General features: G+C 36.2%; 1 protein-coding gene across 1 annotated transcript in view; it reads right to left on the bottom strand.

The window, feature by feature from the left end:
• The window catches only part of UBAP2 (ubiquitin associated protein 2), a 119,280-nt gene that overhangs the window by 24,387 nt on the left and 71,152 nt on the right, over window positions 1–23,741 (bottom strand). The window contains 7 exon segments of the mRNA XM_010840116.1: window positions 3,748–3,961; window positions 6,772–6,961; window positions 9,141–9,208; window positions 12,279–12,331; window positions 15,529–15,594; window positions 20,683–20,786; window positions 22,567–22,621. Of these exon segments, the coding sequence (XP_010838418.1) occupies window positions 3,748–3,961; window positions 6,772–6,961; window positions 9,141–9,208; window positions 12,279–12,331; window positions 15,529–15,594; window positions 20,683–20,786; window positions 22,567–22,621 (750 nt within the window).

Raw genomic sequence — 23,741 nt, 5'->3', positions numbered from 1 at the left:
AGATGCCATGATCTTAGTTTTCTGAATGTTCAGCTTTAAGCCAACTTTTTCACTCTCCTCTTTCATTTTCATCAAGAGGCTCTTTAGCTCCTCTTCACTTTCTGCCATAAGGGTGGTGTCATCTGCATATATGAGGTTATTGATATTTCTCCCCGCAATCTTGATTCCAGCTTGTGCTTCTTCCAGCCCAGCGTTTCTCATGATGTACTCTGCATATAAGTTAAATAAGCAGGGTGACAGTATACAGCCTTGACGTACTCCTTTTCCTATTTGGAACCAGTCTGTTGTTCCATGTCCAGTTTTAACTGTTGCTTCCTGACCTGCATACAGGTTTCTCAAGAGGCAGGTCAGGTGGTCTGGTATTCCCATCTCTTTCAGAATTTTCCAGAGTTTATATCAAATAGTGAAAACTCACACAAAGGAAACCACTTGAATACAAGACTTGGCATCACCCAACCACCAGAAAGCACCCTGTGCAGGATGCCTCATCTAAACAACAAATAAAGAAAAATACTAACCCAACACTCAGCCTTGCCCATCAGAGGAAAAACACACAAACAAAAACTCGGCACAAATCTCACCCTATATAAAGCTTACATAAACCACTGGATCAAACTTAGAAGGGCAGAAACCAAAAGGAAGAAAGAATTCAACATTGAAGCCTGGGAAAAGGAGACCTCAAATACATAAGTTAAAAAAAATAATGAAAAGGCAGAGAAATACTACACAAATGAAGGAACAAACTAGAAACATAGAAGTCCAAATAAATGAAGAGGAAATAGGCAAACTACCTCAAAAAGAATTCAGAATAATGATAGTAAAAATGATCAAAACCCTAGAAAACAAAATGGAGAAAAATGCAAGAACCAATTAACAAAGATCTAGAAGAATTAAAGAATAAACATACAAACAAACAACACAATTACTGAAATTAAAAATACTCTAGAAGGAATCAATAGCAGAATATCTGAAGCAGAAGAATGAATCAGTGAGGTGGAAAATAAAATGGTGGAAATAACTTCTGAAGCGCAGAATAAAGTAAAAAGAATGAAAAGAACTGAGGATAGTTTCTTTTCATCATATCACATCAAAAAGCTCATACACCATGATCAAGTTGGGTTTATTCCAGGAATGCAAGGATTCTTCAATATATGCACATCAAACAATGTGATACACTGTATCAACAAACTGAAAGATAAAAACTATATGCTAACCTCTACAGATGCAGAAAACGCCTTTGACAAAATCCAGCACCCCATTTATGATTAAAACTCTCAAAAAAAATGGACATAGAAGGAACCTACTTCAACAAGTAAAGGCCATATATGATAAACCTACAGCAAACATTATTCTCAATGAAGAAAAGCTGAAAGCATTCCCCCTAAGATCAAGAACAAGGAACAAGACAAGGTTGTTCACTTTCACCACTATTATTAAACAGTTCTGGAAGTCCTAGCTACAGCAATCAGAGAAGAAAAAGAAATAAAAGGAATCCAGATCAGAAAAGAAGTAAAATGGATTAAAGACCTAAATGTAAGGCCAGAAACTATAAAACTCTTTGAGGAAAACATAGGCAGAACACTCACTGTTTGCAGATGACAGGATACTGTACATAGAAAACCCTAAAGATCAGAAAATTACTAATTAGTGAATTTAGCAAAGTTGCAGGACACAAAATCAATACACAGAAATTACTTGCATTTCTATATATTAACAGTGAAAAATCAGAAAGAGAAATTAAAGAGTCAATCCCATTCACCATTGCAACAAAAATAAATATCTAGAAATAAACTTACCTAAGGAGACAAAAGAACTGTACACAGAAAATCGTAAGACACTAATGAAAGAAATCAAAGATGACATAAACAGATAGATAGATATTCCATGTTCCTGGGTAGAAAGGTCAATATTATGAAAATTGATAGTATGACTATACTATCAAATGTAATCTACAGATTCAATGCAACCCCTATCTAATTACCAATGGCATTTTTCACAGAACTAGAACAAAATATTTCACAATTCATATGGAAACACAAAAGCCCCCAAATAGCCAAAGCAGTCTTGACAAAGAATGGAGCTGGAGGAATCAACCTTCCTGACTTCAGGTTATACTACAAAGCTACAGTCATCAAGACAGTATGGTACTGGCACAAAAACAGAAATACAGACCAAGGAAACAAGATAGAAAGCCCAGAAATAAACCCATGCAAATATGGGTACCTTATTTTTGACAAAGGATGCAAGAATATACAATGGGGCAAAGACAGCCTCTTCAATAAATGGCGCTGGGAAAACTGGACAGCTACATGTAAAAGAATGAAATTAGAATATCTCCTACACCATACACAAAGATAAACTCAAAATGGATTAAACACCTAAATGTAAGATCAGAACTATAAAACTCTTAGAGGAAAACAAATGCAGACCACTTGATATAAATCAAAGCAAGATCCTCTATGACCCATCTTCTAGAGTAACGGAAATAAAAACAAAAGTAAACAAGTGGGACCTGATCAAACTTAAAAGCTTTTGCACAGCAAAGGAAACTATAAGCAAGGTGAAAAGACAACCCTCAGAATGGGAGAAAATAATAGCAAATGAAACAACAGACAAAGGATTAATTTCTAAAATATACAAGCAGTTCATATAACTCAATGCCAGAGAAACAAACAACCCAATCAAAAAGGGGGAAAAAAGACTTAAACAGACATTTCTCCAAAGAAGACATACAGATGGTTAACAGACACATGAAACATGGCTCATTATGAGAGAAATGCAAATCAAAACCACAATGAGATATCACCTCACACCGTTCAGAATGGCCATCATCAAAATGTCTACAAACAATAAATGCTGAAGAGGATATGGAGAAAAGGGAACGCTCTTGCACTGTTGTGGGGAACATAAATGGATACAGCCACTATGGAAGACTTACAGAGATTCCTTAAAAAACTAGGAATAAAAATACCATATGACCCAGCAATCCCACTCCTAGGCATATACCCTAAGGAAACCAAAACTGAAAAAGACACATGTATCCCACTGTTCACTGCAGCACTATTTACAATAGCTAGGAAATGGAAGCAACCTAGATGTCCATCAACAGATGAATGGATAAAGTAGTTGTGGTACATATACACAATGGAATATTACTCAGCCATAAAAAGGAACACATGAGTCAGTTCTGTTGAGATGGATGAACCTAGAATCTATTATACAGAGTGAAGTTGAGTCAGAAAGTGAAACATACAATATCATATTCTAACACATATATACAGAATCTGGAAAAATGGTACTGAAGAATTTATTTTCAGGGCAGCAATGGAGAAACAGACATAGAGAATAGACTTATGGACATAGGGAGAGGGTGAGATGTATGGAAAGAGTAACGTGGAAACTTACATTACCATATGTACAATAGATAGCCAATGGGAATTTGCTATATGTCTCAGGGAACTCAAACAGGGGCTCTGTATCAATCTAGAGGGGTGGGATGGGGTAGGAGATTGGAGGGAGGTTCAAGAGGGAGGAGATATTTGTATACCTATGGCTGATTCATGTTGAGGTTTGACAGAAAACAACAAAATTCTGTAAAGCAATTATCCTTCAACAAAAAAATTAATTAAAAAAAATGAAAGAAATATGCCTGGTCAAACCCACATTAGTGTCCAAAAGTCAACCTTCTCTGCCAGTGTTTGGCATGTCCTCACTAGGGGCAAACCACCATAGAAAATGCACACTTACCAAAATGACTAAGGACTGAGGACTGGGAGGCTGGAGGCTTGAGGTCCCAAGAAGAAGTGGTTGTAGGAGAACTCGTACTACTTTGCTGTGAACTTGAGGTGGTGGTAAACTGGCCCAAACTCGGAGCTTTCAACTGGTCCAAAATCTGGGAGCTGGTGATGTTCGCCATTTTTGAAGGGGCAAGCTCTCCAAATCCTGAACCAAGGACGGATGACTTTAAAGGGAAAGAAAAACAAAAATCCTCAGCAATACAGAATTTCTACATGCCATTGTATTTTCACAAGGATTTTTAAAATTATAGCCTAGAACATTCTGAATTAGTATGACTCATCTGAATAAACACTACACAAAAATATTACCAAGTAACAAGATCTGACTAAATAAATCTAACAATCCTTCCTGCTTCTGATACAAGAGCTTCGAGGGAAGAGGAATAGTTTCCCTAGATTTTAATAAACTTATTTTTATTCAAAAAGTGGTATCATTTAAGCTTAGAAAAAAAATACTTTTTTTAAAGTAGAAATAGCATTAATCAAATGACAAAGACAAGGTTGAAAACAAAATACAGTATTTTCTTAATGTGTGGAATGGTAATCACCTTTAACTTTGCCAAGTTTTTACTAGGGTTAGTCACAGAGAGATCAGCCATCAGATCATCCTGCAAGGTTAAAGGCACATCACAGTACTTAACAGTTGTATTCCAGAATCAGACACTGAATTACAAGGATATATGTGTGTACTGAGCAGATGCCCTGGACACTGCTGTGTTTATTTCAAGGTGTTTTGATGACTAAGTACACCAAATACACTTCAAGAGCAAATGACCAGCCACCTAAGAGTGGCGGATCAAGTGCATTTTTACTTATCAATATCATTCAATTACTGAAAAGATTAAGTCAAAACGTAACTCCACAACCACCATAAAGGTTAAAAATAGAAATGATCTACATTCCATCAAGAGGCCTGATCTAGAAAGCTGAATCAATTATTTCTGGTATCAATTTCCAAAGCCATGGGCTATCTGTCCCAGTTGTTTTTAAAGATATTCAAATTCTCCAATGTGAGCAAAAAACTTCAGGCTGTGGGCAATTACTGCACTTCCAACACAGAATCTGCTTCTATTAAAACAGCTGTGATAACATTACTTACCACTGCTCCTGACTCTGTGCTCATGCCACCCACTACACCACTCTTAAGTCGCTTATAAATGCATCAAAACCCAGCTCAAGCCTACTTGCTCAAAAAAAGGCATCTTCTTCTTTTCTTACCTAATCTCTATCCTGCATCAGCTAATTTAATTGTAACGCACTTTCTGTGTGTTTCACAACACAATGACCTCACTGCATCAATGACTTAAAACCTTGCTTTAGGTAATACCTATTACCACAAGGCTTCAATTCCACCTACACATTTCAATCAATGGGGACAGTTTACAAACGTGCCTACGGGTACACTTGTGCACATGCATTCACATACATACATACAAATGCTCAACTTCCAATGCCAAAGATCCTGACCAGTCTTGTGTAGAATCTGGCTTAATCTAATTACTATCTGGCATATTTAGTTATTATAACTGAAGTTTCCCAATGATAGTAAAAGCATAGTAGGGCTCAGAATCACTGCTCTCAGATGCAAAACAAACAATCTGTACTCTGGTTTCTCAAGATGTTGTTCACAACAAAAAGCAACATGCCTGAAGGATGTTGTTAAAATAAAAATCCTCATGTCCTATCTACATTCTCAAGTAGCCTGACTATGATTCCAGCAAGTAAGCAAGGACATCACATCAATGTACCACTGGCAGATGGAGGAAAGGAACTGGATGGTTCAATCAAACTCAGGGGTATTAATGGGCCCTCTCCAAACAGAGTCTGCCTTGGGTCCGTCTGTCTTCAAGCAGTGACACCCTCTCAAACGCTATCAACAATGACGCTAAAAATGCCAAGTTCCCAAGCTAGTTATACTTGCCATGACATGACTATGCAGAGGAGAAGATGACAATGGAAGTTCTCATATTCAAGCCTCCAATTTTTAGGGAACAGCAAAGAATTCTGAATCAAGGTGGGGGGGTGTGATTATCATAGATCATATTCATAAGAAATTCCATTTTCAACTGTAGATTTCAGATTAAACACAACAAAGAATGAACCAAAGTATCATCACTAGTGAAAGCTGTGGATTTGTGTCTATAGTCCTTTCAACCTCTAGTTTTGCAACTCAGAACAGCCCACACTTGGACAGAGACCTGAGTTTACCATTCTACAGCTACATTCTTTTACTCCCATCACCTATCTTCATTTGCTTCACTAACAATTCCTGAGCTTTTCTCTCACAGAAGTTAGTTCTCTTTTTTGTCTATGCTGCAAAGTATGAGGTATCTTAGTTCCCTGAACCCTCACCTCTGCAGTGGAAGCACAGAGCCTTAACCACTGGATCACTAGTGAAGACCCGGGAGCTGAACTGTTACAAAAGCCAAAGTCATATACGCAGCAGCAGATGATGCTGTTCCAATAAAAACATATTCAATTTTTAAGGGCCTCTACTATACAACTGTTTGGAATAACAAAACCAAAATGCTAAAAATTTAAGAACCTAGGCAGATCTAGAAATAACTGTTTGCAGATTAGCAAACCAATGCTGACAAACATTAGCATTTAAGTAAACTGGAAAACAAATGAAAATTTAACATCTTAAGTATAAAGACAGACTCTGAAACAAACCCAAGGAAAAAAATCATCCTTCTTACTAGAAGGATCCCTAAGTTGATTATGACTGAACTAATTCATAATTCTAATCATAAAGAAGTACTTTTTATCTTCATCCAGAAAACTCAGTGGTTGAATTCTGCACAGAACTGTCAGATATGTGCTTGGAAATTATGACATCATTGTTTTCTGGACTGAGATCTAGTGTAGAGATTTTTATATGCAAAAAAATAATGATAAGGCAAGTGCCATTCAATAATACATTTATTCATGGGACCATTCCTTAAAATCCCATACTGAGAGAAAAGTGAGTTACCAAACTCTGAGGTGGATAGGAGTTGACAGCATCAGAGCTGCCAGTCCCTGGTGCCATCTGATTGTTGTGCTGAGAGTTCGTGAAGACAAGGGCTTGGCCAAAGCTCTGCTGTTGAGAAGTTTCAAAGGAGTTGACTTCTGGGGCTTGACTGGGAGGAACAGGCTTCTGGAGCAAGGCTACCAGATCAACACTAAGCAGACAAAAAGCAAATGAAAGAATGAGTCAGAGGCAAATCTTACCAAAAAATAAACTTGAGAAATGAACCACTATAAATAAGTTCATGCTAAAAATAATCCCAGGGAGGAAAATCTTTGGAAACTGGAGTTTAAGAGCAGCAAAGGGAGATTATCAATCATCCCCCAACATGCCTACCCTACCAAGAAAGCACACCAAGCCACCGAGACCCAAATAGGGCTTTGCAGAGAAGAGAAAAGAAAGGTGCATTGAGATGTTTCCACGGAAATGGCACAATGACAACTGATTCGAAAACCTGGAGCAACTGAGTACACCTCAACAGTTTTCTTGGCTTGTTTCCTTTAGAATATTTGGCCCTCTTCATTACTTAAAACCAGTCTCTCTTAAACTTTCCCAAAGCAAAGTAAACCCATATTTTTGAGAAATGAGGACCAAAGCCGTGCTAGACCATTCAAGCAGTTTTGACATTTACCATAAATATTGCTATAAGTTTTGTGTTCTATCACATGATATATTTAGGTTTATATAAATCTCATAATTTCTCTCAAATATTTAGGGGAAAAAATGCACAACATATTAACAAATACTCTGTTAATCAGACTTCTTATAATGTCCCTAGGAAGACTGAGATTCCAAGTTCAGAATCATGGCCTTAAAACCTGAAAGCATGAGGAAGAAATGATCTTTCAGATAATATATTTCTTGACATGAGAATGAGCTACTAATTTCTCCACAGAATGACCTAACGTGGTAATCTGCTCCATTAAATCCTTTTAAAGGGCAGTTCCCAAGCAGTTCTCCTAACGGAAACTCACCATGCCAATGAGGCAGATTCTGGAAGGTCAAATAATTCAAACCTCACTCATGATATACAGCCAAGTTCCTAGGCTTGAGTTCCTCTCCTTACGCACTACCCACTCTCATGTCCCCGTAACTGAGAAACAGTTATGGGATCTAGTATTATGGACCCCAAGGAATGTTCTAGCTTATGATAACCTAATTCCAGGGATACAAATTCATGGTAATTATATTACATATGACCCATCTCAAAAGTTCCATAACTACAAAAACCAGAAGTTCTATTCCAAACGATTGATGAAATATATATATGAAGAACACTGCAGCACTACTGTCTGAAAAATAATCCTTAAAAGGTCCACTTATTTTTTAAATAAAAATGATGCTATGCAATTCATCAAATACTAAATACAATGAAGAAGATACATCCATTTAAGGAAAAATTCTGAGCAAGTCACAAAATAATATATTATAAGACATAACCTTTGATTTTTATTTCCCTGTAATGAAGTCTTATCACCACCTCATTTAGCAAGAGATTGAGCATGTTAGGTTCAAAACTGCCTTCAATGCTTAGGTATTATATATATCAAGGCTCTCATCCTTCTAGATCACTACTTTTTGAAACCATAATCAAAGGTTTTTAGAGTTATTGTTAAACTGAGAATGTAAACAAATACTTTTCAATAATTCAATTCTGCACACACTCTAACAATGTTTCTATCATCCCAAAAGCTCCTCCTCGTCTGTAATCTATGAAATTAGTAGATTAAAACTATTAGAACCCATATAAAATGAGAACTTTGTACTATCCTAAGATCTAAATAAACGGCATTATATGAAGAAACCAAAAGAGATTTCTGTTACATTTATCTGTCAAAAAAATAGTTACGAAAGTAAAAAAAAACAAATTGTTAGATTTAACATTATCGCTGCCATGCGTGTGACCACATTCTCAGTCACGTTGACTCTCTGCAACCCTCCTGGATTGTAGCCCGCCAGGCTCCTCTGTCCATGGAATTCTCCAGGCAAGAATACTGGAGTGGGTTGCCACTTCCTAATTCAGGGGATCTTCCCAACCCAGGGGTCGAACTCACGTCTCCTGCAGTGGCAGGCAATTCTTTATCGTCTGAGCCACCTGGGAAACCCGTAACTGCTATTTTAATTCAACAGCAGACACAACAAATTAGGAGATTATGGAGGCTCTGTCAGCTTACCAGATAAGGGATAAAACAAGTCTTAGACAGAAAAGAGAAAAACAGAAAGAGATTCAAGAAAAGGGTAAAAAATAAAGAGATATGAGGAAGAAAACCACTCTCCTACAGCAGAAATTTTAATTCTGCTCTGAATTAAAAAAGGTGGGGAAAACCGTTTACCTTTGCCCAGGTGTGACATGATTCTCTGCTGGAACAGATGAGGAAGTGAAGACCTTTGTTTCAGAAAGCTGTAACAAAAGGATTAAAAATATTTTAATCTTATTTTATATAAAACCAAAAAATGTAACAAATTCCTGATAATTTCTAGTCATCAGTACTCTTCTTCTAGTTCACCCAAAAGGCAGTCTAAAGGAAAAGAAAGAAACAAGTGATCATGGCATGTAATTTTCTTAAGGTGAAGATAATTTTAGATGGATAATTCCACAATAAGGATTCCACGTCAGGGACAAGAAAGTGAAGTAAAGTCAGATCATAGTGTAAGTCCCAGTCTCACTATTCTACTTCACATTATACTAAATGAGAACCCCTATAAAAACCACCACTAATGTTACTATAAACACCAAAAAGGAGTAGGAAAAGTTTGAAAAGGTAAATTACTGACATTCTCTTTTCCCAAAGACAGGTGGCTTTAGTATTTTATTAGTAATAGATTTACTAGTCATAGATTTCCTTACTGCTTTTATCAAAATATTATTGAGGTATAACACAAATAATAAACTGAATATTCAAACCGAATAACTGAATAAGGTGTGTCATATATATACTCCATCACAAAATCAATATCTATTACCCCAAAAGTTTGCTCCTGTCCCTGTGTAATCAATTCTTTGAGTACTCACTTTTGTCCCCAGGCAACCAGGGTGTGTTTTCTGTCATTATAGCTTAAGCTGTATTTTCAGGAATTTTAAGTGGAATTTTTAAACATACAATCTTTTTTGTGATTTTTTTTTCCACTGAACATAATCATTTTGAGATTCATGCATGTTGTTTTAAGGCACACAGAATACAATTTCTTGAAACCTCAACTGACACTGCTGAAAGGCAGACTTATATTTTCAAAATGGGGCACGGTCTTGTAAAGGTTAATACTGTTGATGTAATGACAATGTTGAAAACTAATGAAAATGCTATTCTTAACAATGCTAAGTGTCTCAGACTTAAAATCAGACTTCCTCAGACATTAATATTAAGGTAGGGGCAGAGTAAACAGTTAGGTGTTCACTTTCCATAAAAACAAAAAGTGCTGAATTCATTATACTGTTTCAACAAGAAAGGCTTATACTATGCACTGCACTCTCTTTCAAGATAGTATCTTAAGAATTCCAAGGAATCTATTTTTGCCTCAAAGAATCTTATGAACTAAATTAAGACAGAGAGAAGCAATTAAGGAGTAATTCATTAAAAGTAGTAACAGATGATCTAAAGCCTTAAAATATACAATATTAAGTTCAAGGTAAATAAGAACTATTATACATTTATCACTGAAATCCTATCTAATCCGCTAGAGAACAGAAAATTTGCACTGTTTTCTCCTCCTAAGCTCTAGAAGGAACTCGGGGTCTGCGTTTTAGATTACTCACCATTCAATCACTATTACTTTGTAAATGTCAGAAACTTTTAAGTAATTTTGGTATTTTCTGGAAAAGAAGATGTCCACTATTTTATAGCACATGGAACTCTACTCAGTGATACATCCTAGCCTGGATGGGAAGGGGGTTTGGGAGAGAATGGATATATGTATATGTATGGCTGAGTCTCTTCACTGTTCACCTGAAACCACCACAATACTGTTAATTGGCTATATACCCCAATAGAAAATAAAAAGTTTAAAGTTTGGGGGAAAAATTTTTAAAAAGATGTCTAAATTCCCTACTGTAATTCTTTTCAGTAATTCTATTGTGATACAATACAGCCTACACAGCAGAGTATTACTACCTATATGTGAGTGCATTTGAACTGCTTATTAGACGACTTACATCTTACGACCTCACCTGAAGCACAGAAAAACCCCATCAGTTAGGCAGGATGGTTATTATGATAATCATTTCAGGGATGAAAAATAGGAGGCTCAGAAAGGTAAGTAAGATGCCTCATCTAAGGTCAATAGGTCAACCCAGCTAGAATATGAATACAAGTCATCCACCCTCTGATAGCTGGTTGGCTTTCTATCCTGCCTGCTGCCCCAGACAAAGCTTTTAGCTCTGGAAGTCTTTTTTTCCTCCCAACAAACTCTTAGCAAAAATTCTAGTAACACAAAGCATGTAAAACTAGGACAGATCTATTTGAAATAAGGTATGGTACCCACAGGTTCCTCACTCTGACTTCCTCTTATCACTGGTACCATCCCTCCACTGACTCTATTATCCACCCATCTCGTCCACTCTCCTCAGATTACAGGTAACAGAAAACCTGATGACATCATACCCCAAGGTCTTATGGTTAGTATGTGGGATAAGTAAATAAAAAACCCTAAGTCTCTGAAGTTCCAAAGCAGTATATCCTTCTCCTTTCTTAAACCCTATCCAGCTTACTCCCCTAATAAGTCAGATAAAATAGTGATAAAAGAAAGCTCAAGTGCAGTTTTGTTTCTTTTTTTAAAAAAATGTAAGTACAAATGGGGGGAGGGAGGATAATCTCAAAAAGAAAAATAAAATCCAAAACTCTGGGTCATATTATGCAATTTTGAAGGTCAGTACTTGTAAACCTTTTATTCTCTCCCACCCAGTGTCAGCTGTAACTCTAACATGTACATACTTCTGTTCTGGACCTTAAGAGTGAAACAGAAAAATAGTTAAGAGTATCTTATGCTGAACACAGAACTTAAAGATCAATACTACTAATACCAAGAAGCTAGTACAGTATACTCGAAAATGTCTGTGGAATAAATGAATACAAAAAGATCCAGTCTAGTTGAAAGGGGAATTGCTTGGCCCTAGAACCAGAATGATTTATTGAGGTTAATTTCAACTGTAGACCTAAAACATAGACTCTCTCCTTCAATAAAAAGGTTATAAAGAGTAAATAATCATTCACAGGCCAGGGTAAAAGCATCAGCTGGTTATTGGGCCAAATAAAACAAAGATAGTGAAAAAATGACATCACTCCTATTTAATGCCTGGTCATCTTTAAACAGATGCTTTAAAACCAAGTTTCTCAAAAATCTGGAAACACCAACATCTTTCTGAAAATCATCTGCTTAAAAAAAAAAATTGAGATATCTCGAGCTTTCCTCAAAAGTACATGTGTTCCCACCAGAATCCAAAAGAAAGATAGTCACATCTGATGCTAAACACTTACGTCTTCAGTCCAGTCTTCCGCTGTCCACTCTTCCACAGAATTCTTCCAGGCCCCTGTTGACAATCACAGTTTACACCATAAAGTCAAATAAGGTCTGATTCCAAATGATTCTCCATTGTGTACAGCACAAGATATATCATGTATCTCATTAGCAATATAGTTTATAATCCAAGAAATATGAGGCTCTTAACCTATCTCAAGAAAATCAGTCATGTTTTCAAATGCAGCTTGGCTAAGTACTAAACACACACACACAAGCCATGTCTCAAATTGCTTTTGGTTAATATCCACTGCCTTAAGAAACTATGGCACAGCAAAATAAATATATTTAACAAGGAGATCCTTATGATACATTATTTAAAAAAGAACACAATTCAATATAAGGCAGCTCTGCTTTGGACCCTCATTTCAGGCAGATTATCAGATTTAGAGAAGTGTTTTTTATATTAGCTCCACTGTATCATTTCCTAACAGGTCTCCAGCAAAGCTGAGCATTAGTCCTGTTCACATAAAGTCTGTTGCTATACCCCTGATAAGTAGGAACAGAAAATGTGTTCACACAGTTCTTACAAAATAATCATCTATATAGAAAACAATTAAGTACTTTGAAGAAGAAAAGTATATGAATTCAGATATGCTGATATTAGTGCTTAGTGATCCTGTGTCCATTCCCATTGTTTTAAAACATATGTACAAACACATACCCAGATAAAACAGTTTTAAAAGGAAACACACCAAGAAACTGACTGTAACCACCATCAGGAAGCAGGAGTGTGAATGTTTCAGTTCCTTCAATAGGAGGAAATAATTGAGCATCTGACCTGCAATGAGGTTTGTGTGTGGGAAGAGGAAGGGCACACCTCTGGAAAAAAGGCAGATGAACAGATCTAACTACCTTATCATGTCAGTAACCTATTAACTAAACTGATGCTGTAAACCTAAGAGGGCTTCTCTGTGGAAGGCTTTCAACAGATGTCCCTAATTTAAGACTGATTATTGCAAACAAAAGTAGAATCTATGGATTTATGAAACATGACTTCTTATAAAATATTACCCCCAAAATGCTATTTTGTGTCTATAAAAAGGGAGATGTTTCAAACGTGAACACATTCCCTGGTGTGACAGAAATCCACACACATCTCACCAACACTGTGGATCATGGGGCACGTGCATTACAGGAAAGCACTCCCTACTCTTCTGTCCCTCTCTATTGCATGCACCCTTGTAATAATAGTAAAACTTGATAGAGGAATGTTTTAATATTTGAAATGATAATCTGATCTACTGCTTTGGCTAACTTATCTTTAAATGGTTTCCATAATTTCTCCAGAAATGTCACAAAGCAAGTATCAACTTCTGTGTCCCCAAAACATCTCTTTGAATTAAAATATTTTATAAACAAAAGCAGAAAGATATAATAGCTTAAGCTAAAAAACACAAGGTACAATTAGTCCTAAGTGGAAATCAGTACCAGAACTTAGATCTCTAGAGCATGCTTTACATGAAGTTAAAGGGATCCAAGGCAAGCCATCCACCTACACTTCACTATCATCATGGTTTCTTAAGTACTAACTAGTGCCTTTCTTAAGTACTAACACATAAATCTCCAACCTTCTAATGTATTTCCTGCCAGACTTTTGTCTCAGTACATGTATATTTTAAAAGTTCACTGGGATGACCTAGAGGGATGGTATGGGGAGGGAGGTGGGAAGGGGGTTCAGGATGGGGAACACATGTTCACCCGTGGCAGATTCATATCAATGTATGGCAAAACCAATACAATATTGTAAAGTAATTAGCCTCCAATTAAAATAAATAAATTTATATTTTTAAAAAAGTTCATAAAGTGGGCTAGTTTTGAAGCAGGTCAGTACATAGTGTTCTCGGTACCACCTCCATCCCACCTACCCCAAATTCATGCTGTCACATTCATCACAGGAGACAACACTCCAAAGACTGCAAACTCTACAAAAAACTGAGGCTCAATCTAAGCAGATTTAGGAACACTTTGCCTCAAAAATCATTCCTAAAACTTTCACCTTCAAAGCAACTAAGATTTTATAACAGGAAACAATGTATGATGGAATTGTTCTTAGGATCGCCTTCATCATCAGTCATCAACCAAATAATACTGGGTTAAAAGCCTACACATAAAGCATTGATGCTAGATATCGAATATCTCACTGAAAAGACCATTAAAAATTTAGTGAGTGATGTGAATGATAATTTACATGAATCTGATTAATACACTGGAAATTTGCAGGACACAGAAGTTAAGGAAAGCTAGAACGCTAACGGAAAGTTTATGGGGAAGATGAATCACAGCAAAAATCCTGAAGGCTGAATAGCCAGATATATAATGAAAGGATATTCCAGAAGAGAGAAACAGTGATGAGAAATTACAAAGAACTAAAATATATTAAAATTAACCTTAAGTTCAGAATATGTCTTTTTTCCCCAAAAAAACAATATAAGTTGTGGCAAGATGTTTTAAGTGTACAATTCAGTAATTAATAATTTAAAACACACATTCTTATATATGATATGTAAAGAGACTGGCCTACCACTTTAGAAGTATTATGAAAATAATTAAAACACAAACTAAGCCATCCAGAAGAGGATGAGAAGCTGAGTATATTCAAAAGCAGGCAGAAGACAATGAATGAAGTTGTAGGCAGACATCCTACATGGTAAGGTGTTATGTCCGGCAACAGAGAGGAATGCCCATATCAGCAGCCAGGGCGAAACTGTTGCAGTGATCCACCCTAAATACACAGACTGTAAAAACTACATGACATTAGATAGAGAAGACCATAGAATCAGGTCCTAATCTTACTATGGAATATTAAAATTTTTACAGGAAGACCTTATTCCGCATTGTAGACCTATAAAGCTTCACCTCAAACTATGAGAAAAATTCAATGACATTCATTTATTTTCAGCTTAAGACAATAATCTGAAATGTATGCTTTGTGTTCAGTTTAACTTGATGTTAGTCCTCTACCAAAAACACATATAAGGCAGACTTAAAGGAAAAGGAGCAACAATGATCCAAACTCCGCACTGCCCTAAAGGCCAGTGTGAAAAACACTTTCATTATCAAAAGCTGATTATTTTATCAAGAAATTGTAGAAATAGTTTACAAACACTTACCTGATGAATTTTTATTAGCTAGCCTTGATAAAAATGGAAATTATTGAAAAGAATTGTATAAAAATATTAACTAAGGAATTTTTTAAAAAATCCATACCTTTGATTCCAAAAGAATTTTTGTTTGATAGATTCTGAGCTACATTTTGAGCATCTGATGCCAGTTCTGTGGATCAATGTAAAATGTAAGTTTTTAACTATCATCAGATGACAGAAGGAATTCATCAGAAGAGAAATTAGTAAGTAAATTAAACAATGAGGGGACAGCCTCACAGCTAAGTATATGCTGTGTGTCCAGAGAAAAAGAAACTTCTGTTAGCCATGCTACGACAGACTGCTGTGGCCCAACTATGAATCTTACCAGCCAGACAGATCTCAAATATTCAATTTGCATCAATTATGCTTGTTCTCATTCCCATGTTCACCAAGTTCCCTTCCCACTTGTCAAAGAAAACATTACAATCTGTTTAAATGGTATGTTTTTAGTATATTTATAAATTTGCATTTTGACTATCCTTCAGTCTTTCTTTTTTGGTCAATCTCGAGTCTGACCCTACGGATGGATTTGATTATCATCCTGTCAAGTCAGGCTTCTGATTCTATGAAGCTATGGGCTAGACTCAGAACATTGTGTTATCAACAAGACAATACCAGTCTGTGAGGCTTCTAGCGAAACAGCCAGAATCCCATCAGATGATAACATCTTTCATTGTATTTTGCATCAAACATATTTTGCTTATCTAAATGTTTTCCAGGAAGGAATCTGCTACTCTAAATGAAAACCAGAGGGATGAGAGGGAAGAAATAAAGACAAAAGGAAAAGGAAGAAGAGGAGGAGGAATAAGAAAACAGAAAAGTAGCAGTTAATGGATTAATTCAATATTGTTTCAAACATCCAATTTAAAACTCAGTGGAGGTTCTAAGTAAAGCCACTATAAACATCACAGGCAGGTCTTAGTATGGACGTGTTTTCATTTCTTTTCAGTAAAAACCCAGGGTTGAGATTTTAAGACTGTATAGCATCTCTATGCATGCTTTCACACCAGGAATAAGTTCGAATTACACCGTCACCTTCACTAACACTTGGAACTGTCAGTTTCAAAGCTATTTTAGTGGATGAATGGAGGTAGCCTACTTAGCATGCACACTCACTGTAAATTTGTATTTCCCCAATGACATCCCCAATGATGATGAGCACATTTTTGTTTGCTTATTGCAATCCATGTGTCTTCCTTTATGAAGCATCTGTTCCAATCTTTTGCTCATTTTTTTATTATTTTGAAATAATTACAGATTCATAAGACGTTATCCTCGCTTCAGTTTTCCCGATGATTACACCTCAAATAATTCCAGTAAAATTTAATAGCAAAACAAACTGCCATAGATACAAAATGTGTATACTATTCTATGTCAGTTTTTTACTGTGGTAAAATAGTGTGCATGTGATAAATAGTATTTACTATTTACCTAATGCTAATCTTTTTTAGGGTTACCATGCTAACTAACCCTGAAGGACAGGGAAGCCTGGTGTGCTATAATCCATGGGGTCACAAAAAGTCGAACACAACTGAGCAACTGAACAACAAACCTTTCCCAAGTGTACAATTCACTGCTATTGAGTAATCACAATGTGGTATAGCCATCATCACCATCCATTTTCACAACTTTTTCATCTGCTGTTGTTTTAATTGCTATTTTCATTGGGTTACTTGTTTTCTTCTTAATGACTTCTGAGAATTCTTTATACATTCTGTAATACAAGTCCCTTTTCAAGTAGAGGTTTTAAATAAATATTTCCTCCTAAACTATGCCTTGGTCTTCCATTCTGCTTTCTTCTGAATAACCATGTTTTTCTTTTAGACTCATGCTTATTATGTCCTATATAAGAAATTTTTCCTTAATCCAAGGTGGCTAAGATTTGCCCCAGTATTTTCTTTTGAAGTTGTGGTTTCAGCTTTCACATCTATAGCTATTATCCACTTTTGATTATTTTTTTAATATACAGTATAATGTATGCTGTATTGAATTGTCTTGGAACATCTGTCCAAAACCAATTGTATCTGTGGGTTTATTTCTAGATTTGCTATTATGTAATTGATCTATCTCTATGCTTTTTCCAATTCCACAGTCTTGATTACTGTAACTTTAGGGTAATTTCTTGAAATCATGGAGTGTGAGTCTTTGAATGCTGTTAGTTTTCAAAACTGTTTGGACTATGTTCACACCTATACTTTACTATAAAAATTTCAGAATCAAGTTTAGAATCAACTGACACAAAAAAATCCTACTACGATTTTGAACAAACGTGTATGTTCAAACCTATGTATCAATATGGGGAGAAATGCCGTATCAATAACAATATCAATGATGTATCAGTAACATATCAATAACATTTATGAGTCTTCCAACTCAAAAACACCTCTGAGTTATCTCACCTCCTTTATGGATCATCTTTGATATTTATCTTCATGTTGCATAATTTTTGACATACAAATCTTACACATACTTTGTCAGATTTAGACCAAGGAGTTTCATGCTTTTGTATTACTATAAATGGTAGTTCTTCTGCTCATTAATGTTTCTTCAGACACTCAATTTTTACATTTTACTGTAAGATTTTATATTTTGCATTTGCATAGATAGAAGTCTTATTTTGCATATCATTAGACTTCACAGGCATTTGACGTTTTTTGAAGCTACTTCCCCCCCACCATTTTCTCTGTTGATTATAGAAATATTACCTGTTAAGTGAACTAGCTACATCATTTAAAGCTTTCTAACTAATTTCATTAATTTATCTATAGATTATTTGTATCAGTGCCAGAGATGACAGGTTTTTCCCTTCCTTTCCAATCCTTTTCTTTTTCATTCTTTATTTCAATGGTTCAGAAATAATGAGGGCAATCCTCCTGTTTCTCTTCAGTTTTGACTAAATCTTTTGCCTTTATTTAAAAGGAAAAAAAAAGTAAGCCCCTTGAATTTGCTCAATGACTCAGGGAACTCAAATTGGGACCCTGTAACAACCTAAAGGGCTGGGATGGGGAGAGAGGTTGAAGGGAGGGAATATATGCATACTGATGGCTGATTCATGTTGATGTTTGGCAGAAACCAACACAATACTATAAAACAATTATCCTTCAATTAAAAATAAATATTTTTTTAAAAGTTAAGGTCCTTTATCTTGTTACAAAAGGATATTCTATACTTCACTAATTATTGTGAAGTTTGCTGTGACTTTTGAATCCACCCTTTTAAGGCACAGGACTGATTAGTTTTCAGTCTACTCACAAGGTGTACAACAATCACAACTACCTATTCCAGAATACTTTCATCACTCCAAAAAAACTCTAGAACCCATTCGCAGCCACCCCCATTTCTCCCAACATTCCCAGCCATCAGCAACTACTGATCTACTTCTGCTTCTATCTGACTAATCTGGATAATTTTTCTTTCTCATTCATCCATTGAAGAATATGTGGCTTTTATGTGAACCTGTATCTTCCATTCTTTCCGGTATGTATCTAGGAGTAGTTTAATTTTTTAAATGTTAAAATATCAAGTTTAAACTTAACATGGCCATGATATATCCTTTTTCTAGTTTACTGAATTGTTTTCCAATATTGTGATTTAAAATTTTTACATTTGTGCTGAAGAATATGATTAATCTATAATTTCAAATGTTGGAAAGAAATTTATCAACAAAATATCTTGACAATTTTAATAGCTATGATATTAATTATAATAGATTATAATAATATCAATATTCCTTTTCTCATTCCTACAACCAATTATGTTTCTTCTGCTTTCCTTGATCAGTCTCATGATAAACTTATCAATTTTACTAGTATTTTCAAACTACTGAGAGGGTAACAGGCAGGAAGGCCAGGGGGTCTCCAAAAAGAGGAAATAGACTGCAAGTGTCAGACGTTTTTCTCTCCCTTAAGCGACAGGAGGCAACAAACAAGTCTAAGACTTTTTTTTCTCTTAAAATTCTGTGTTGCCATGACGACACCTGGTTCCACCTGAACTTAACTTTTCTCAAACGTGCTAACCAATGCAATTTTTTATGGAAATGTTTTTCTTAAGCTATGTTAATGAAACTATGTATTTGCTCTGGAATTTGCCTTTCTTCAAAATGGTTCCACCTAAGACTAAGTTTTGGCTGATACAGATCAACAAACCAGTATTCATATCAATTGTTTTATGGCTGGGGGATGACACACCTCGTGCCATCCTATCTCAAAAATGCATGTTGTAGGAGAGGGGCTGGTGGAACTCCATCAGCCTTGAGGTGTCTCTATTATCTGATTAGTAACTTTCTAACAGACATAAAACACCTGGCTAAAGACTTAGCAGGGGGGCACTCTTTCTGCCCCCTTCTGATGTCTATGTCAGAAGCTTTCTGTATCTCTTTTATACTTTAATAAAACTTTATTACACAAAAGCTCTGAGCAATCAAGCCTCGTCATTGGCCCCAGATTGAATTCCTCTCCTCCGCAGGCCAAGAATCCCAGCATATTTCACAGCTCAACAACCTTTCACTCCATTTTTATAACTTTTGTTGGTCCTCTCCATGGTATATTTGATTCCTAGTTTTCCGTGCTCCTGTGATGGTGCCACTGTCTTTTTTAGGTAATTACTGAGCTATGATTTTATATATGGGATTATAATTCATGAAGTATCAAAGTATGTTTTTACAAATATAATCACAGCAATTAATATATATTATCAACATATATTATCGGGAATATTCAAAAGAGTTCTATTAAATAAATAAGCCAATTAACAAGTATTTATCTATGAACTTCAGTAAACAAATAACCCTAAAGTTTTAGGATACAAAAAAACCTGCAAAAACAACTATTACCCTGAACTCACCTACCACCATCAACCTCTTAATCTGGCCATACTTGTGTTCACCACTATGAAGAGTGAATACTTTGTTTGAAGTCTGCCACTAAGAAATTATTCTCTGTATCTCTGACACCAAGATCTGAGTGTGGGTTTGTACTGCCTTACACAGGTTTGTTACAGCATCTTCTTCAGAGTGCAAAAGAGGAAAAAAACCACATACCTTATCATCAAGAAGCTTTGTAAATGAGAAACTTTGGAGCTAAGGACCAGCTAAGAGTAGCCTCAGAGGAAGAATAGCTGCCTGTTTTTCATTTTTCTCCACCAGCACACTTGGATGTCATCTTTGGTTATTAAGAGCTCAAATAATTAAAATACATCTCTGGTGAGGACAGACACTTACCAGTTCCCTCATCTGCACCATTCTGAGCAGCTTCCCAAACTACTGGTTTTGTCCCACACCCATCTATAGATGGAGAATCTGAATAGTCCGCAGGATTAAATGTCCTTGGGTTTGAAATAAAAAATAAAGGCAAATGAAATAATCACAAAATTAACTGTATATCATCTTCCCTGACCACTGTAAGAGACTTCATCTTCCTTCTCCTATTTAACCATAAGCCAATTCTTCTGGCCATTGGAATCTAGAGCTTTAAAAAGCAGAGGCTGACTAGGGACTTCCATACACTCTTGTATGATGCTTCTACTCGCCTAAATTGTTGTCCTCTGCATCCTAAAGCAGGCGTGGAGACCTATAATAGTTCTAGGCAGGGTAAAGGCTCTAACAAAAAACCCACCCACCCCATGCCAACTAAGCCTAGACCTAAATAGGCAACAGGTCTTTTCTTCCCAAGTCAGAATCCAAATTGGCTTTGAACCTTTTACAATAAATGACTCATTTTGTTTAGATGGATACAAATAAAAAGAAAACATTTTGCTCAGTGCTTCTTTTTAAATAAAAACCCTAAATACCCATGATTCAGATGCCTGTGCTGTGTTTAGTTGCTCATGTCCAACTCTACGCAACTTCATGGACTGTAGCCTGCCAGGCTCCTCTGTCCATGGGGATTCTCCAGGCAAGCACACTGCAGTGGGTTGCCACGCACTCCTCCAGGGAATCTTCCCAACCCAGGGATCGAACCCAGGTCTCCCACACTGCAGATTCTTTACCATCTGAGCCACCAAGGAAGCCCAAGAAAACTGGAGTGGGTAGCCTATCCCTTCTCTAGGGGATCTTTCCAAGCCAGGAATTGAACCACGGTCTCCTGCATGAGATGCCTAACTACAATCAAATTAAATAACATCGCCAAAATTTTCACAACTTATAAAAAAAATATTTTAGCATTATTGGGGTGTCACTGACAAAAAGAATCACAACAGCACTTTTTCTGAAGTGGAGGACAAAATCTACAAAATCCTTCAAAGCTACGAGGCTGGGCATATATGTCCAAATGTTCCAGCCAATTTGCTTCCTGCGTTTTCATCCTTCTTTTGTCCACAGGGAGCTCAGGCAGAAAAGAGATGGCAAGAGTCACCATCTCTAGGCAGTGACCCAAACAGTACTGCCGGGAAGCTATGGACAAACAAAGGACTTTTCGTTTCTTGACTATCATCTACCTATGGCGTCTATAAGATGCTTAAATACTTTTTATAATGGGGGGTGGCAGCTAATGCTTTAGATAACAGGAAAAAGTGAAAGAATAATCAGAAACAATGAATAAATAACTGACTATACCATCTATTTAAAAATAATATATTCATCTTTCAGTATTACAATTCAAGATAAAAATGATTGTTCTTCATTAAAAAAAAAAAAAAAACATTGCATTTACTTACCATTCAAAGACAACTGCTGGATTTACCAACATAATTCTTAAGCAATGGTTTTCAACTGGGGTGGTTGTGCACCTCCCTCCCAGGGAACATTTGGCGATGTCTGGAGAAATTTTTGACTGTCACAACTTGAGGAGGGGTGCTACTGGGATCTAGTAGGGAGAGGCCAGGGACGTTGCTAAACATCCTACAATGTAAAGGGAACCCCACCACCTCAATAAACTATTATCCAATCCAAAATGTCAATAAACCCAGGACTAAAAAATCACTCTAAGGCTTACTGCAATATAATCTCATTTGTTCTATTTCATTTTTTTAGTATTTTCTCTTTTTAAATATAGAAAACATCTGACTCACCAGGACGGTTAATCAGGTACAGGATAGAGGAAGGAAAGCCTTAGAGATAACAAAAAGAGAAGGTAGCAAATTCAAAAACAGGATAGCTAAGACTTACCCCATGCCTTGGGTTGAGAATCTTCCTGCCCCTCTCCCTCTGCCACGCCCAAATCCTTTAAAAACAAAAAAGTATAAAAATAATATTTACGTTCCACACAACTATAACTCTATTAACTTCATCCCTTACACACTTGCCCAAACATTACTGACGTTGCTCCTAACAGCACCAACATTCCCAACCAGTACACGCAATCTGCAGGTCCCTGATGACACAAATGCCTATTGAGCTCAAAGGAGAGAAAAGAATTTAATTCTGCTTGTACAACATTTGTCATATACTTCAGCTTAACATAGGCAGGTTATACTTTTAAAAATTCTGGATCTTTTTAAACACATCTAGTGTAAACACCATGGCATCATAAGCCTCTACTATAAAATGAAAGGAAAAACAAAAAGAGGATCTACTAAGGAAGCTGAAGGTATATTAAATACCATTTTTAATAGTAAGATTTTTGATAAATGACCAAGAGGGCAGCAAACAAGACAGCAAGCAAGCAAAAGAAATAGTTTTATTCAGTGACTCTTTGGTTTTTCTTAATTGAATCCTAAATTGTGTATTAATGAACTAAACCCAAGAGTTAAAACTATACAACCCTTAGAAGAAAATATACAGCAAAAGCTTATTACAGTGAATTTTGTAATAATTTCTTAGATATGACCCCCAGAATCAAAGGCGAGAGGAAAAAATTCGATTTTAAACAGGTGAATCAAAAGACATGAACAGAGTAAACAGGCAACCCAAAGAATATCTGCATATTATACATTTGATAAGGAAGTAACATCGCGAATACATAACAAAATTCTACTACTAACAAATAACCAGATTAAAAAATGCATAAGGGGGCTCTTCCCTGGTGGTTCAGTGGTAAAGAATCTGCCTGCCAATGCAGGAGACAAACATTTGATACCTGATCTGGGAGGATCCCGCATGTCATGGAGCAACTAAGCCTGTGTGCCACAACTTTTGAGCCCAAGGGCCGCAACTACTCAAGCTTACATGCCCTAGAGCCTGTGCTCTGCAACAAGAGAAGCCATCGCAATGAGAAGCCCATGCATGGCAACCAGAGGTGTAGCCCCAACCAGAGAAAAGCACTCTCAGCAACGAAGATCCAGAACAGTCAAAAATAAACAAAATTCTTAAAAAAAAAAAAAAAAAGGCATGGTGGGTGGGGA

The sequence above is a fragment of the Bison bison genome, unplaced genomic scaffold, assembly GCF_000754665.1.
Source record: "Bison bison bison isolate TAMUID 2011002044 unplaced genomic scaffold, Bison_UMD1.0 scf7180017864141, whole genome shotgun sequence".
Taxonomy (NCBI): Eukaryota; Metazoa; Chordata; class Mammalia; order Artiodactyla; family Bovidae; genus Bison; species Bison bison.
The sequence above is the reverse complement of the archived record's forward strand: the minus strand, read 5'-3'. Positions and strand labels throughout refer to the sequence as shown.